Source organism: Mus musculus, chromosome 2, assembly GCF_000001635.26.
Source record: "Mus musculus strain C57BL/6J chromosome 2, GRCm38.p6 C57BL/6J".
Classification (NCBI taxonomy): Eukaryota; Metazoa; Chordata; class Mammalia; order Rodentia; family Muridae; genus Mus; species Mus musculus.
The window spans coordinates 180,242,111-180,258,525 of NC_000068.7; the positions used below are offsets into that span (position 1 = coordinate 180,242,111).

General features: G+C 47.7%; 1 protein-coding gene and 1 non-coding gene across 7 annotated transcripts; both read left to right on the forward strand.

The window, feature by feature from the left end:
- The first annotated feature begins 15,268 nt into the window (after positions 1-15,268).
- On the forward strand, positions 15,269-16,334 carry Rps21 (ribosomal protein S21). 6 transcript variants are annotated; one of them, NM_001355518.1, is made up of 6 exons: positions 15,269-15,347; positions 15,511-15,573; positions 15,678-15,741; positions 15,876-15,947; positions 16,120-16,175; positions 16,268-16,334. In NM_001355518.1, the coding sequence occupies exons 2-6, from the start codon at positions 15,524-15,526 to the stop codon at positions 16,275-16,277; spliced, it is 252 nt and encodes an 83-aa protein (NP_001342447.1). In that variant the 5' UTR covers positions 15,269-15,347; positions 15,511-15,523; the 3' UTR covers positions 16,278-16,334. The 6 variants fall into 6 exon arrangements, with proteins under 6 accessions (NP_001342447.1, NP_001342446.1, NP_001342450.1 ...); NM_001355517.1 differs by having other exon boundaries at positions 15,269-15,337; positions 15,460-15,573; NM_001355521.1 differs by having other exon boundaries at positions 15,269-15,337; positions 15,490-15,573.
- Positions 15,426-15,501, forward strand: Mir3091 (microRNA 3091). Its single transcript, NR_037274.1, has one exon. It is a non-coding gene; the product is annotated as a microRNA 3091 (primary transcript).
- Positions 16,335-16,415: the final 81 nt, after the last annotated feature.

Consider the following 16,415-nt stretch of genomic DNA (forward strand, 5'->3'; position numbering starts at 1 on the left):
TCAGGGTTTCTATTCCTGTACAAACATCATGACCAAGAAGCAAGTTGGGGAGGAAAGGGTTTATTTGGCTTATATTTCCATACTGCTGTTTATCACCAAGGAAGTCATGACTGGAACTCAAACAGGTCAGGAAGAAGGAGCTGATGCAGACGCCATGGAGGGATGCTCTTTACTGGCTTGATTCCCCTGGCTTGCTCAGCCTGCTCAACCAAGACCACCAGCCCAGGGATGGTCCCACCCACAAGGGGCCTTTCCCCCTTTATCACTAATTGAGAAAATGCCTTACAGTTGGATCTCATGGAGGCATTTCCCCAACTGAAGCTCCTTTCTCTGTGATAACTCCAGCTGTGTCAAGTTGACACAAAACTAGCCAGTACACTAGGTAAAGCCATTTCCTCTTTCTTTCTTTCTTTCTTTCTTTCTTTCTTTCTTTCTTTCTTTCTTTCTTTCTTTCTTTCTTTCTTTCTTTCTTTCTTTTTACATGATTTATTTTTAAATTATATGCCCATGAAAGCCAGGACTTACAGGCAGTTGTGAGTGCTGGGAATTGAGCTTGTGCTTTCTGCAAGAGCGAGCGGTCAGTGCTCTTAACCACCGAGCCATCTCGCTAGAACCGCCCCCTCCTCTTTGTAGATCCTACCTTGTTTTACCTTGGGGGTAGACACAGGGCAGGGAACTCAGGGTAGGAGGAGAGATGTGGGTGAGATAGAAAAGGGAAATTTCTACTAAGTGGCCTCCTTAGCAAAGTCACATGCTAGATTGTTCCCCTTGATCTCAGGAGTTTGTCCCTCTGGGAGTCCAGGGACATGTCTTGCTGCAGTGTATTCAGGCAGCATTAAGATACAGAGGTCTTGAGTTCAATTCCCAGCAACCACATGGTGGCTCATAACCCTCTGTAGTGGGATCTGATGCCTTCTTCTGGTGTGTCTGAAGACAGCTACAGTGTATTCATTTAAAGTAAGTAAGTAAGTAAATAAATAAATAAATAAATAAATAAAAAGGTACCTAGAATCTGAGTGATAACAAGGCACTCTTCCTGTCAATTATACCCTGTGAGTCCAGCTCTCACTAAACGTGTGCTACACCAAAGGCTTATTTAGAATCAGAGTCAAGGCCCCGTTTAAAGCACACAGTTCGCAGATCTGGGCTAACCAGTTACCTGGTACACTCCTTACTTTAGGGTTCTTGCTGTATTAGTCAATACGCCCAACAACTTCAGCACATTAGTGTTTACCTTTCATTCTGGAGGACCTGTCTATAAAGAATGTAAGCCCAGTCATTCCTATTTGTGTGTGTGTGTGTGTGTGTTTGTTGTATGAATACTTTGCCTTTCATGGATGTTGGTTCACTATGTGTGTGCCTGGACTCTGTGGCAGTCAGAAGAAGACACCAAATCATTTGGAACAGCTCCCCTTTGGTTTCTTACTTTCCTTTGTTAAAAGAATGGTGGTGGGCTGGTGAGATGGCTCAGTGGTTAAGAGCTCCGACTGCTCTTTCGAAGGTCCCCAGTTCAAATCCCAGCAACCACATAGTGGTTCACAACCATCTGTAATGAGATCTGACGCCCTCTTCTGGAGTGTCTGAGGACAGCTACAGTGTACTTACATATAATAAATAAATAAATCTTTAAAAAAAATAAGAGTGAATATTCTAAAAAGAAAAAAAGAAAAAAAAAAAAAAAAGAATGGTGGTTGGTTGTCACCCACTGGATACATTTTACCAGTCCAGAGTAATAGTGTGAGTACCTTGGGTAGTACACCACAGGTGGTTGTCAGTGTCCTCTGTTTTTGTGTTTGTTTGTTTGTTTGTTTTTGTTTTTGTTTCGAGACAGGGTTTCTCTGTGTAGCCCTGGAACCCACTTTGTAGACCAGGCTGGCCTCGAACTCAGAAATCCACCTTTCTCTGCCTCCCGAGTGCTGGGATTAAAGGCATGCGCCACCACGCCAGCCCCCTGATCTGTTTTTATGGGGAGCAGAGTTATGGAACCTTCCCCCAGCACTGAGCATACTGAGTTCCCCCTTGGGAAACAGGACATTTGGAATTTTCCTAATCAATGAAAGGCTGGCATACCCACTCCTCATCTGTCTTAGTTAGGGTTTTACTGCTGTGAACAGACACCATGATCAAGGCAACTTTTTTTTTTTTTTTAAATTTTTTCGAGAAGGGTTTCTCTGCGTAGCCCTGGCTGTCCTGGAACTCACTCTGTAGACCAGGCTGGCCTCGAACTCAGAAATCCGCCTGCCTCTGCCTCCCGAGTGCTGGGATTAAAGGCGTGCGCCACCACTGCCCTGCAAGGCAACTCTTATAAGGACAACATTTAATTGGGGCTGGCTTACAGGTTCAGAGGTTCAGTCCATTATCATCAAGGTGGGAACATGGCAGCATCCAGGCAGGCATGGTGCAGGTGGAGCTGAGAGTTTTACACCTTCATCTGAAGGCTGCTAGTAGAAGCCTAACTTCCAGGCAGCTAGGGTGAGGTCTTAAAGCCCACGCCCACAGTGACACACCTACTCCAACAAGGTCACACCTCCAAATAGTGCCACTACCTGGGCCAAGCATATACAAACCATCACATTCTACTCCCTGGCCCCTATAGGCTTGTTAAAACACATGAATCTATGGGGGTCATATCTAGCCATAGCATATTTTTTCTTTTCTTTTTATTTATTTTTTATTTTATTTATTTATTTATTTTTGGTTTTTTGAGACAAGGTTTCTCTGTGTAGCCCTGGCTGTCCTGGAACTCACTTTGAAGACCAGGCTGGCCTCAAACTCAGAAATCCGCCTGCCTCTGCCTCCCAAGTGCTGGGATTAAAGGCGTGTGCCACTATGCCCAGCTTTTTTTTTTTTTTTTTAAAACAACATTGTTATTTATTTCTTTATTTTTAACAATTTTTTTATTTTTTATGTATTTTTATATGAGTACACTGTAGCTGTTACAGATGGTTGTGAGCCTTCATGTGGTTATTGGGAATTGTATTTAGGACCTCTGCTTGCTCCAATCGGCCCTGCTTGCTCAGTCCCTGCTTGCTCTGGCCCAAAGATTTATTTATTATTATACATAAGTATACTGTAGCTGTCTTCAGACACACCAGAAGAGGGCATCAGATCTCATTACGGGTGGTTGTGAGCCACCATGTGGTTGCTGGGATTTGAACTCAGGACCTTTGGAAGAGCAGTCAGTGCTCTTAACCTCTGAGCCATCTCTCCAGCCCCATAGCATATTTTAAAAAGTACATTTAGCCGGGCATGGTGGTGCACACCTTTAATCCCAGCACTCGGGAGGCAGAGGCAGGCAGATTTCTGAGTTCGAGGCCAGCCTGGTCTACAAAGTGAGGTCCAGGACAGCCAGAGCTATACAGAGAAACCCTGTCTCGAAAAACCAAAAAAAAAAAAAAAAAAAAAAGTACATTTAGTCCAACTTTCAAAGTCCCTATAGTCTATAGCAGTCTCAACCATGTCAAAAGTCCAAAGTTCAAAGTCTCTTCTGAGATCCATCCAATCACTTAACTGTGATCCCTGAATCACGAAGCTGGGCAAACTCCAAACTCTGCATCTCCATGTCTGATGTCAACGCAGTCTTCAGATCTCCAACTCCTTTTTCATCTTTGTTGACTGTAACAAACTTCTTTCTTTTGGGCTGGTTCCACTCTGTTAGCAGCATTACTCAGCAGATAGCCCATGGTTCCGCCATCTCAAACATCTTGGGGGTCTCCAAAGCAACTTCAATGTTACAGCTTCTTGTTTCAATGTCTGGGATCCACACATGATCTTCTGGGCTCCCCCAAAGGGCTGGCATCATTTCTCCAGCACTGCCCTCTGTAGCACTCTAAGCACAGGTTGTCCACTCCTCTGCCTCTGCTGTTCTTGATGGTCATCCCATGGCACTGGCATCTGCAGTACACTGGGGTCTTCTGCTGCAACTAGGCTTTGCCAATGGCCTCTCATAGGCTCTCTCCATAATGCCAAGCCTCAGATCCTTTGCATGACCCCTTAAGTCCTGGGCTGTTAACTACAACTGAGGCTGTACCTTCACCAACGGCCTTCCATGGCCTTTCACAGTGCCAAGCCTCGGCTGCTCTTCATGACCCCTTCATTCCTTCACAAGCAGTACCACCTGAGTGACTCTTACACATTACCAAGTACAGCTGCAGCACAAGGTACAACCTTTGCTATCTCTGGAACTCAGCTTCTTTGTGCTCTCAGAAAACAAAACACTTCCCAGAAGATTTCCCCTCAGTGATGTTGGTCTCTTCTTCTTCTTCTTCTCTTTTAAAATCTGGATGAAATGGACAATTTTATTTTTGGTCTCTTCTTAATCACTACTAATTTCTTAGCTCCAGCTAAGCAGCTGAAAGAACCTAGTGGGGAAACCCCCACTCAATTTCCGTTTGGCGCGCACCCAAGAATCACGAACAGACGACCATCTTGATGTAAAAGCATGAGGTAGTTTAATGACGGAGCTCCGGGCCGACACATATCTCCCACAGGAGAGAGAGGTGTTGACCACATGGTGGAGCCATAATGGCGGAGCTCTGGTTCGAAACGTATCTCACACAGGAGACAGTGGTTTTGACCCCGAGGCTTGGAAGCTAGGGGTTTAAAAAAAAAAAAGGGGTGGGGCTGGGGGAGGAATTGGCGTGGTTTCACATGATTGGTTCATTTAAACATCAACAGACTGTCAGAAGGGCGGGAGATAGGGAGGTACCAGGCCAGTCAGGACATGTAACAACTGGCCTGCCCGGGCATGTCCTGGCCTGTTCTGCTATGTTCTCAGCCCCAGGTTTCAAAGCTCACAAACAACTCTTTGGGCTATTTGACATAAATTACATGAATAACATGTCTCAAGTTTTATTTCCTTTCACAGCATCAACTGTCCCAGTAGTCTCTTCTATTTTTCACTCTAGAGCCAGAGTCACATATCCAAAGCCTCCGAGTGCTGCTGCTTGCAGGAACTGGTACATGGCCCTCCTTATTCTATTACCAGCTTTCTGTTTTCCAACTCCCTCACTGCCTAAACTTGGCTGTCCTGGAACTTGCTCTGTAGATTGACCTTGAACTCAGAGCTCTCCATGGCTCTGTCTCCTGTAATGCTGGGACTAAAGGCATGTACCACCATGGCAGGATTTAAGCTTTTCTTCACCTAGAACCTGGTTTATCCCAGGATGGTCTTTAACTCAGAGATCTGTTTGGCTTTGTTCCTTGAGATTAAGGGTGTGCACTGCCATGCCTGATCTAAATTTAGTTGGGTAGGATCTTGCCCCAAAGTCCCACTCCCTCAATCTGAGATCTCCTAGAACACAGGATTCAGCTCCATTTCACTTCCCGGTGCCCTTTTAATATTTGAACCACATGTTATATATATTTGGTTTTTTTCGAGACAGGGTTTCTCTGTGTAGCCCTGGCTGTCCTGGAACTCACTTTGTAGACCAGGCTGGCCTCGAACTCAGAAATCTGCTTGCCTCTGCCTCCTGAGTGCTGGGACTAAAGGTGTGCACCATCATGCACCATGCTTGGCTATGTTTTATATTTTTTTCTTTCTCAGCTTGCTATACTTGCTTAAAATGCTCTTCATGAGACTTAACCAAAGAACAAAGTCTCTGCTGGGCTTTTTTTTTTTTTTTTGAGACTTCATTTTTCAATGCAACTAATATAAATCTCTTCATTTTAGCCTCAAGTAGACTCTTTAGATGCGGGCAAAACATAGCCATATTCTTCACCAAAAAACCACAAACACAGTCTCTACGCTACATACTAAAATTCTTATCCTTTGAAACCTCTTAAGCCAGGTCTGCACAGGTCAAATCACTCTCACTAGCAAAAGTCTTCCATCTTCCTATTAGGACAGCCCATTAAGTCCCATTTAAAGCATTCCACTGCTTTTCAAATACAGCAGCAGGACTTTTGACATTTGTTGTGTCTTCTTGCCTTTAGTGTGGGTGTTTTCTGCTCAGTATTTGAGCATGAGGTTCAAAGAGCTATTCGGGGAAGTTTTACGTCACGTACCGAGTTTGAGTCACCCTCTTCTGTGAAGGTTTCTTACACTCTCGTAGTTGATGAGAGGTCCAACACTCAACACTCCTATGGAGGTTTCTTGTACCCCAGTTCTGAATGCTTGGTCTCCAACTGATTCTTTACAGGGCAGTTTTCTGTGTTTGGTGGTTCTTAGCAATAGGTGTGTTGGCACAAAGTCCTGATGAGGTCCAAAGGGACAGCCAAAAGGCTGGAGTCACCAGGATACCCCTGGGACTTCAGACTGGGCTCCACCATCAGCACCATCTCCCACTCGTTCTCGCTCAGCCTCCAGGATGACCCAGCCACCACGGAGTACCTCCATGCTCCACAGTCTCCCTTGCTTTGTTCTGTGTACAGAGTTCAAGTACTACAGCTCTTGCCCGTGTCCTTCCTTGCACTGTTGAAAACCTGGTTCTCGTCTAGCTGAGGGAGTACTACACACTCAGGGCCCAGGGACCACTGCAACAGGCCTGGATGCACTTCCCTGGGAAGGGAACTGTGCACCTCCTCAGGAAGGCGAGAACCCTGGGCAAGCCCCCATGCTGTTACAGGCAAGAATGGGGTCACAAATTAAGAAATTCTCACTCACTCAGCGGGGAGGTGGTGGCACAGGCCTTTGAGCCAAGCTCTTATGTGGCAGAGGCAGGCAGAGCTCTATGAGTTCAAGGCCAAGCCTGACTTATGGACTGAGTTCTGGGACAGACAAGGCTACACAGAGAAAAAAACAAAACCAAAACATAAAATAAAATAAAATAAAATAAAATAAAATAAAATAAAATAAAGTTATCACTCAAATTAGGAGTCACAGCAAGGAAAACTTCACTTGTGGGCAAGAACATCCATTCTAAACTGGCCTCTGCCTCACACCCCTAATGTGACTGGTACAAGGGGTGCTATGGCTGCCCCTCACTGGCTGAGACTCAGCCTCACAATCTACATGCATCAGCTAGGTTGAAGGAAAGCTAGAGGGTACAGGAAGAGAGGTGTATGTTAACCATTCCAGGAAATCATGTCAGTGAGTCAGAGTGTCAGACATATGGACATTCCAAGAAGTAGATTATATCTGTGAACAAACACACAGTCCTTGACACCAGAGCCAAGGGGGAGGACCTAAGAGGAAACAGACACACAACTACTAAACTTGCTTGATAAAAAAGATTAAGTGGCTCACAGCACTGGGGATATGTCCCTGTGGGGGCAGCCCCCGCTCTTCCCAATGCCTAGATCTGCTTGCTTGGCTCACACACACCGCTTCTGTCTCCAGGGGAAGACCTGGTAGTGGCAACAGTCCAGAGCGGAGTCCTAGAGCTTCACATTCATTCCAATTCCGCTCTACCTGGGAACGGAGCGACCCAGAGTCAGGGCAATCTGTGCCTGGGGTCAGAGGTCAGCCTGGAGGCGGGGCATGACTCTGGACCTGACAGTGCACCTCGGTTGGAGAGAGCTGTTGGCTGTTGTTGGAGTTAGTGGACTGCTGGGCTGCAGAGGTTCTTCTCCTGTTGTTTGGCTCAGAGCTGGGTACCGAGTTCCTCTAGACCCCAGACAGCAGGGCTGACTCTCTGTTGGCACTGCCTAACGGGGCCTCACTTGAACCCTGTGTACCTAGGGGAGAGAGAGGGTTATATGACTGTCTGTGTGCTGCAGACCATGGCTAGGAAGCAGAGGCACCAGGAGCCACTCTCTGAGTTGGCTGTCAGAGCCTTCACCCAGGAGGGGCCTGAGGAAGAGGGGGCTGAAGCCCCTGGTCAGACCTATTCCAGGAGAAGGCCTGCCCCTTACCTGGACCCATTATTTATCCTGACCAAAGTTCAGGCCTGTGAGGAAGGTTTCCTTGCCCTGAACTGGATCCCTTCCTTCCTTCCTTCCTTCCTTCCTTCCTTCCTTCCTTCCTTCCTCCCTCCCTCCCTTCCTTCCTTCCCTTTTCTTTTCTTTTCTTTTCTTTTCTTTTCTTTTCTTTTCTTTTCTTTTTTCTTTTTTTGGTTTTTCGAGACAGGGTTTCTCTGTATAGCCCTGGCTATCCTGCTATCCTGGACCTCACTTTGTAGACCAGGGTGGCCTCGAACTCAGAAATCTGCCTGCCTCTGCCCCCCCCCCCCCCCCCGAGTGCTGGGATTAAAGGCGTGCGCCACCACTGCCCAACTTGGATCCTTTTCTCAAAAGCTGCATTTGATGCTGACCTAGCTCACAGCACTTGGCCCATACACAGCTACCCCATTTTGTCATGAAGTCTCAGTTTACACGTATGGGATGGAGGTGGGCCTTCAGGAGATATAGGGAACCCAGTGAGGTGTGCTGCACACAGAGACCCCGATAACCCAGATCAGAGCTGCACATGATGGGGGCTTTCAGAGTAACCAACCCAGGACTAGGGATCTATCCACCCAGCGTTTCTTTCTTTTTTTTTTTCTTTTTCAAGACAGCAGGGTTTCTCTGTGTAGCCCTGGGTGTCCTGGAACTCACTCTGTAGACCAGGCTGGCCTTGAACTCAGAAATCTGCCTGCCTCTGCCTTCCAAGTGCTAAGATTAAAGGCCTGTGCCATCACCGCCCGGCCCACCCAGCCTTTTAACTAGAAAATTGATGATGGTGATCATAGTGATGTTGATGATGGTGATGATAATGATGGTGATGTCATCTGTGCATCCTCATACATTCACACGCCCACAAATAAATAAAAAGTAAAATATAGGGCTGGTGAGATGGCTCAGTGGGTAAGAGCACCCGACTGCTCTTCCGAAGGTCAGGAGTTCAAATCCCAGCAACCACATGGTGGCTCACAACCATCCGTAACAAGATCTGACTCCCTCTTCTGGAGTGTCTGAAGACAGCTACAGTGTACTTACATATAATAAATAAATAAATCTTTAAAAAAAAAAGTAAAATATAATAAGAATAAGAAAGCATCCTCTTTACAACAACTAAAAAGCAACAGAGTACAAAGCCAGCCCTACTCCCTGCATGGCATGGGCGGTTGAGATCATACAAGACTGTTCACATTCCCTGCGTGGTGTAAGCGGTCGAGATCATGTAAGACACATGGGGTTCACTGAGGCAGAGCAGTGTTCTTGGGGAGGAGACCCGAGGACCTTCAGGAACCCTGCCTGAAAAGACTGCCTTGAAGCAGCAGCTTGAATTCTGAGGCCTGAGATTCTGCAGGGAGGTATCTGCTTAACAGCGTCTGAAGTTTGGGGTCCTTACTTGGCCTCTGACCCCATTCCCACCCTGGAGATCTTACAAGAGGTTCTGTCTCTTAGGTGAAGGAGTTCAGCTAGTCTGGAAGCGGCTAGGTTGAACCGTGTAAGCTTGCTCTTGTTCCAGAATGGTTCTTGGATGCCCCCTAGTGGCGACAAGGAACAGTACAAGGGGGTGTGAAGAGACCTTTCAGGATGGCACCTGCTGTGAGCAGTTTCCTCTCCTGCAGATCCTTAGGGGCTTGCGGAGAAAGAAACTCACTCCGCTCCTCCAGTGGGGGGTACTTACTTCTTTACTTTGGGGGTCTGGAATTTTGTGCATCAAATTATTTTTATAGAAAGGATCTTGTGTGCCCTGAAGGTGGAATTGCAATTCCATGCTGGGGTGCTGGAGAGGTGGAGACAGATGAACCCCTGGGATTCACTGGCTAAATTGGCTGAGATACAAACTCATGAGAGACTCTGTCTCAACAACACCCAGAGCTGACCTCTGGCCTGTGTGTGTGTGTGCGCGTGCGCACATAAGTATAGGCCAGTGTGTGTGTGTGTGTGTGTGTGTGTGTGTGTGTGTGTGTGTGTGTACAGGCAAGAGGTGTATCTGTGTACAGGCCAGAGGAATGTGTGTGTTTGTGTGTGTAGATGTATGTGTGTGTAGGCCAGAGGTTGGTAGCTTTTTCAGTCACTTTCTGACTCACTTTGTGAGACAAAGCCTCCTGCTGAGCCTGGAATTTGCTGCGTCACTAGATTAGCTGACCAGCAAGCTGCAGGACTTCTCCTGTCTCTGCCTCTGGGACCTTACATTACAGTCCTGGCATTACAGGTGTGCGTTGCCACGTCAGGCTTCTAGGGATTGAACTCAGGTCCTCATGCTTGTGCAGAAAGCATTTTGCTGATTCAGTCTTCTTCCTGGTACCACCTTCCACCCTCACCAATTTTTAATTAATTTATGAGATCAGGTCTCACTATGTAGGCCTGTTTGGCTTGGAACTCACTATGTAGACCAGGCCGGCCTTGAACTCACAAAGATCCACCGCTTGGGATTAAAGATATGTGTCACCACTCCTGGCCTCCCCCTTTGTAAAAACAAAACAAAACAAAACAAGTCTGTTTTGCTAGCTGTTTTGGTGGCATGGACCTATGATCCCAACTACTTAGAAGACTGAGGGAGTAGAATGTCAAGTTTGAGACTTGCCTAGGCTACAGAATTGAGTTCAAAGCCAGTCTGGGAAACTTAAGTGAGATGCTGTCTCAAAATGAAGAGCAAAGTAGGAGCTGTGGGTGGGTGGAGGGCTCTCTCAGGTTAAGAGTGCTTCCCAGAGGACCACACTGGGCAGCTCACAGCTGCGTGTAACTCCAGCTCCAGGGGCTTCAGCTCCTTCTGGCCTCCGTGGGTCACAGTACTCACATATAGAAACACACACACATACATATCCAGGTCGCATGGGTGTCCTCTGTTTCTGAACTGTACTTCAATCCAGTTGTAGTCAAGCTGACAACTGGGGACAGTCATCACGGTTTGGATGCAGTTATATAATCATTATGAGACACTCATTTTTGTTTGTTTGCTTTTTGAAACTGGGGTCTCACCAGATAGCTCTGGTGTCCTAGAACTCTCTATGTAGACCAGGCTGGCCTTGAACTCACAGAAACCAGTCTGACTCCTTCTGTCTCTGGAGTGCTGGGATCAAAGGCATGCACGGCCACCACCTGGCCACTTGAAAATTTGTTAGTTTCCATTGAATTTGTAAAACGTTCAGAGACTGTTTATCTCCTGCCTCCTGTCCTCTGGGATTCAAACTGCATTTATATTATGCTCTGACTTTCCTCAGACTTTCTCTCTCTCTCTCTCTCTCTCTCTCTCTCTCTTTTTTTTTTTTTTTTTTTTTGGTTTTTCGAGACAGTGTTTCTCTGTGTAGCCCTGGCTGTCCTGGAACTCACTCTGTAGACCAGGCTGGCCTCGAACTCAGAAATCCTCCTGCCCCTGCCTCCCAAGTGCTGGGATCAAAGGTGTGTGCCACCACGCCCGGCGACTTTCTCTTTTTTTTTTTTTTTTTTTTTTTTAAAGATTTATTTATTATATGTAAGTACACTGTAGCTATCTTTAGACACTCCAGATGAGGGCGTCAGATCTTGTTACAGATGGTTGTGAGCCACCATGTGGTTGCTGGGATTTGAACTCCGGACCTTCGGAAGAGCAGTCGGGTGCTCTTACCCACTGAGCCATCTCACCAGCCCTTTTTTTTTTTTAAGATTTATTTATTTATATGTAAGTACACTGTAGCTGTCTTCAGACACTCCAGAAGAGGGAGTCAGATCTTGTTATGGATGGTTGTGAGCCACCATGTGGTTGCTGGGATTTGAACTCTGGACCTTCGGAAGAGCAGTCTGGAAGAGCAGTCGGGTGCTCTTACCCACTGAGCCATCTCACCAGCCCGACTTTCTCTTTTTTAAGATTTGTTTTATGTAAGTACACTGTCTTCAGACACACCAGAAGATGACATCCCATCTCATTACAGATGGTTGTGAATCACCATGTGGTTGCTGCGAGTTGAACCCTGAACCTATAGAGCAGTCAGTGCTCTTAACCACTGAGCCATCTCCTCAGACCTTACCCTTCATACTTTCTAGTTTTATTTTATTTTATTTTATTTTATTTTATTTTTTGAGACAGGGTTTCACTCTATAGCCCAGGCTGTCCTTGAACTAGCAGCAATCCTGTCTCAGTTTTAAAACAAGGGAAGTGCTGTGATTAGAGGCATGAACTGTCACACTGTCTGTACCCATGCTTTTTATGGTTTAAAACTGCCAGGTGGTAGAGGTGGCAGAGGCGGCACATGCCTTTAATCCCAGCACTCAGGAGACAGAGGCAGGCAAATCTCTGTGAGTTTGAGGCCAGCCTGGTCTACACAGTGAGTACAGTGTGAGAGGCAAGCTCTGTCATTACCTGAGTAATGAGATGGCTTAGGGAGTAAAGGCCGTTGCTCCCACAAGCCTAAGAACCTGCACTGCCCACACCCATCCCCTTAATACTGTTTTTTTTTTTTTTTTTTTTGTGAAGGTTATTCACTGACATCTTACAGAAGACCAAGACTTAAGTCAGAAAGATCAGGGTACTGAACACGTGCTCTGTTTCATGTTTTCCTCAGCCAGATGTGGGTAGGAACCCTGCTGGACAAAGAGCAAAGCAGCCAGGTGAACTAGAACGACTTGACTCGACCGTTACACCAGTTGATTTAATGAGCACACTGTGCTTACCTGTGCATGACTTCACTGTCACATTGGACCAGGACTTAGTAAGTGCTGTCAGCCACATGCGGCATAGTATGGGTGATGCTGGGCAAGGTACGGGGTCTCTCTGTGCAACCCTGGCTGTCCTGGAACTCATTCTGTACATGGGGCTGGCCTCCAACTCAGAGATCTGCTGGTCTCTGCATCCTGACTGCTGGGATCAAAGGTGTGTGCTGTCCCCTGCCCCACCTTGCTGAGGACCCTTATTTAGTAGTTTAGACTCTTTTATTCCTGCTAAAAATTTGAGCTTTCCTATTCTTCCTTCCTTCCTTTCTTTCTTTATATATATATTTTTATTTTTGAGACAAGGTCTTATTTTGTATACTAAGATCAAACTCTTGATCTTCTGCCCACATCTGCCTAGTGCCAAGCTGCAGGCAGGCAGTGTCCTGCCTCTCCCAAAGGTCTGGAACAGATGGTGTACATTCTGTGAAAGCCCTTATCACAGCCCTGTCTGCTAATTTAACATCTGAGTGAGTTCTGGATCTCTCTCTCTCTAGTGACCAGCTAATCTGACAATCACTGAATGGACACCAGGCCATGTGAATTTTCCTTGTTGTGGGCTTCATGCAGCCTTCCTGCTTCATTTATTTTGGAGGTGCAGTGGAGTTACTACTTCTTTGATCCTTGCGAATCTTACTTTTACCATGTTAGGTGGGCTCTGGGCATTGTTTTTGGCAGTTACCACAGGCTAGACCTTTCTGAACATTCTGCCTAGCATCATTTGCATTAAGCTTTTCTACTTGACTCCAGTCCCAGCCCTTTCAAGGAGTGCTGAATTTGCAGAGTGGAGTTTACTAAGATTTCTGGGGCTTCCTTTTGGCCATGCTCTCCTTCCTGGCACATCGGCTGCTTCATCTGTGGCCACTAAGGAGGCCTTGAGGGTTCAATTCAATATGCACGGATGCAGCCAGAGCAGCTGCAGATCTCAAAACTAAAACCACCCCTGTCCACATGCCTTATGGATGATATGAACAGTGATTTTCCTAAGGTCAGAGGCTCTGGTATCCTCACTTCTTTTCTTTTTTCTTTTTCTTTTTTGGTTTTTCGAGACAGGGTTTCTCTGTATAGCCCTGGCTGTCCTGGAACTCACTGTGTAGACCAGGCTGTCCTCGAACTCAGGCAGGCTGTCCGCCTGCCTCTGCCTCCCGAGTGCTGGGATTAAAGGCGTGCGCCACCACGCCCAGCTAGCCTTGCCCTTCTAGCCCATTCCTTTTGCCTTGCTTAAAAAAAAAAAAAAAAAAAAAAAAAAAAAACCACGATAGATTCCATTCTTAAAGTTAGCCACCAAACTCTACTCCCTTATATGGTCACTTCCTCCTCGTGAGGCTGACTACCAAAGTCCAGCTATTAAAAGTCCTATCCAATCAAAATACACCACTGTGCAGCCCGGTCTAGCATGGAACCCCCCTTTTCTCTTATTAAAAGTTACACCTGCAAGGTCATTTGCTTGTGTTTTTCTGACCAAGTAGAAAACAGCCACTTTAACTCCTCTTCCCCACCCCCATTTAAAGGAGCTCTCTGTGAAAACAGGTGCTTGGGTAAGGTGTCTGTGCCTAATCTGAAAGATAACCCCTGCTGCGCGGGAATTTATTATTTTTTTCAAAACAGGGTTTCTCTGTGTAGCCCTGGCTGTCCTGGAGCTCACTGTGTAGACCAGGCTGGCCTGGAACTCAGAAATCTGCCTGCCTCTGCCTCCCGAGTGCTGGGATTAAAGGCGTGCGCCACCACGCCCTGCGCGGGAACTCTTAATGCATACATGACTACTGGTTTCCAGGTGTGAGGAGGAAAGTGTAGCCTCGGTTTCACCAGACCCCGTGACAGACAGTCTTGGAAGGTGATCACCAGTCAGTGTGCACATGGCAGGGAGGTTCTCCCCAAGACCATGTAACTGGGTGTATGTCCCAGCTCCAGACTGCAGCTCCAGTCCCAGAGAGATATCAGGCATAAAGTTCTACAGATGAGTGAGCAGTGGATTCACTCACGGAGAAATGTAATCTCAGGAGAGTCGTCAACAGCGTGGGCAGTCTTGTGTCCGGGCTGCTCTCTGACCTCGTAAACAAAGAGGCTTACTGAGCATTATGGTGACTGTGGTCTGGGAACTTTCCTTTTTCGAGACGGGAACTCAGTGTAGTCCAGAGTGGCCTCAAATAGATAATCCACCTGCCTCGGCATCCCGAATGCTGAGATTAAAGGCGTGCACTCTCAGGCCAGACTCACTTCCCTAGGCGTGTGGACCGGGTGGCGGCTGGAGCCAGAGGAGTAGGGCAGGGCCTGGGGCGAGGAGGGGCAGGATGGCAAGGACGCAGGGTGAGTAGGGGGTTCTTGAAGAGAATGAATGTGCAGCGGAAAGCCAGCGGTCCAGCTCATTTGATCCAACCTCAGTTTCCTCTTCGGAGGATTGGTCTTCCCGTTCCCGCCTCCCTCCGCCACGCTCGTTCCCCTCCCAGGCTCTGGCGGCGCCTCAGGTCGGTGGAGTCAGGGATCCAGCAGCGGCTGGGCTCCCTCTGACAAGCTAGCCTCGAGGGCGGCTGGAAGACAAGCCAAGTCCAACCTCTCCAGCGGAGGACGGAGGGGCTGGACTCCGCAATGGAGGCGGGGCCTGAGGAAGAAGGCATGTCTTGGCTGGAGGCGGAGACAGGGACCGATGCCTGTGCTTTGTGCGGAAAGAGCCAGGCTTTCTTTGCACCGGAAGCGGAAGTTAAAACACACAAACAGGCCTCCGGTATGGTGGATACGAGTACCCTGACCCGGAAGCACTTACCGAGGACCCGCCCTCCTGCCCAATAGTGCTGCGGAGGCACGAGCTACTTCCTTTCTGCGCTCTCGCTGGACAAGTGAGCAGGTAGGCCTCGGTGCGGGCTGTGTGCGAGCGGGGCCGGGCTGGGCCGGGCTGGGCGCAGTTGGGGAGGTCGCGGTCACATGGCCGAGAGTGCTTGCGGGCCATGGGTCTGGTTGGGCCCGCAGACTCGGAGTGCGGGCCTGACCAGTCTCAAGACCTGCGTGGTAACTCTGCAGGGACGGCCTCAGGATGCAGAACGACGCCGGCGAGTTTGTGGACCTGTACGTGCCGCGGAAATGGTGAGCATCTGCGGGCCCGTCATTCTCGCGCCCGCTTTCCCCGCTCCCATTCATCCACTGTTCTTTTGCGACCTATTAAACGCACTGTGCATCTCTTTACCCAGCTCCGCAAGCAACCGCATCATTGCTGCCAAGGACCACGCGTCCATCCAGATGAACGTGGCCGAGGTGAGCTGGGAACCTGACGGTTCCTGAGGGAAGGAATTACGAGGCCCTCAGGCCTCAGCCTGGCTCTTGGTGTGTTTACTAACATCGGGGTGAGGTCGAATCTTCCAACCTCTTTTTTTTTTTTTTTAACCCAGGTTGATAGGACCACAGGCCGGTTTAATGGCCAGTTTAAAACCTATGGCATCTGCGGGGCCATTCGCAGGATGGTGAGTTCTACCACCTGGTCTGCCTTGTACTGTTCATGTGACATCTGAGCTCTGATGGTGGTGTCCTTTTCTTCCTGTGGGAATGGTTTTGGGCTTAATAGTGCATGCTCTGCCTGCTAAGCAGGGAGCCAGCTCTGTGTGGATACTCAGGTATTTATTTTTAATTTTAAAGGGCGAGTCAGATGATTCTATTCTCCGATTGGCTAAGGCTGATGGAATTGTCTCAAAGTAAGTGTGGGGGACAATCTCACATTGGGGTTGAGTGGCTTGGGACTTCCCAAGAGATACAGCTTTTAATACTACTTTTTCCCCTTTGTTAGGAACTTTTGAGCAGAAGAAATCGGGAATTTGTTACAAATAAAAGTTTTAAGTACCTGTGACAGTTAAGTCTGCTTTTGCTGTTTTTACTATGTAGGGCTGGTGTTTTTATTGTGACCAGAAAAGGGCCGCACACTTACCTGAAAGGAG

Coding starts and splice junctions, on each gene's coding strand:
- Rps21 (NM_001355518.1), top strand. CDS start 15,524: ATGCAGAACGACGCCGGCGAGTTTGTGGACCTGTACGTGCCGCGGAAA. Junction 15,574..15,677: donor CTGTACGTGCCGCGGAAATG/GTGAGCATCTGC, acceptor CTCTTTACCCAG/CTCCGCAAGCAACCGCATCA. Junction 15,948..16,119: donor GCGGGGCCATTCGCAGGATG/GTGAGTTCTACC, acceptor TTAATTTTAAAG/GGCGAGTCAGATGATTCTAT.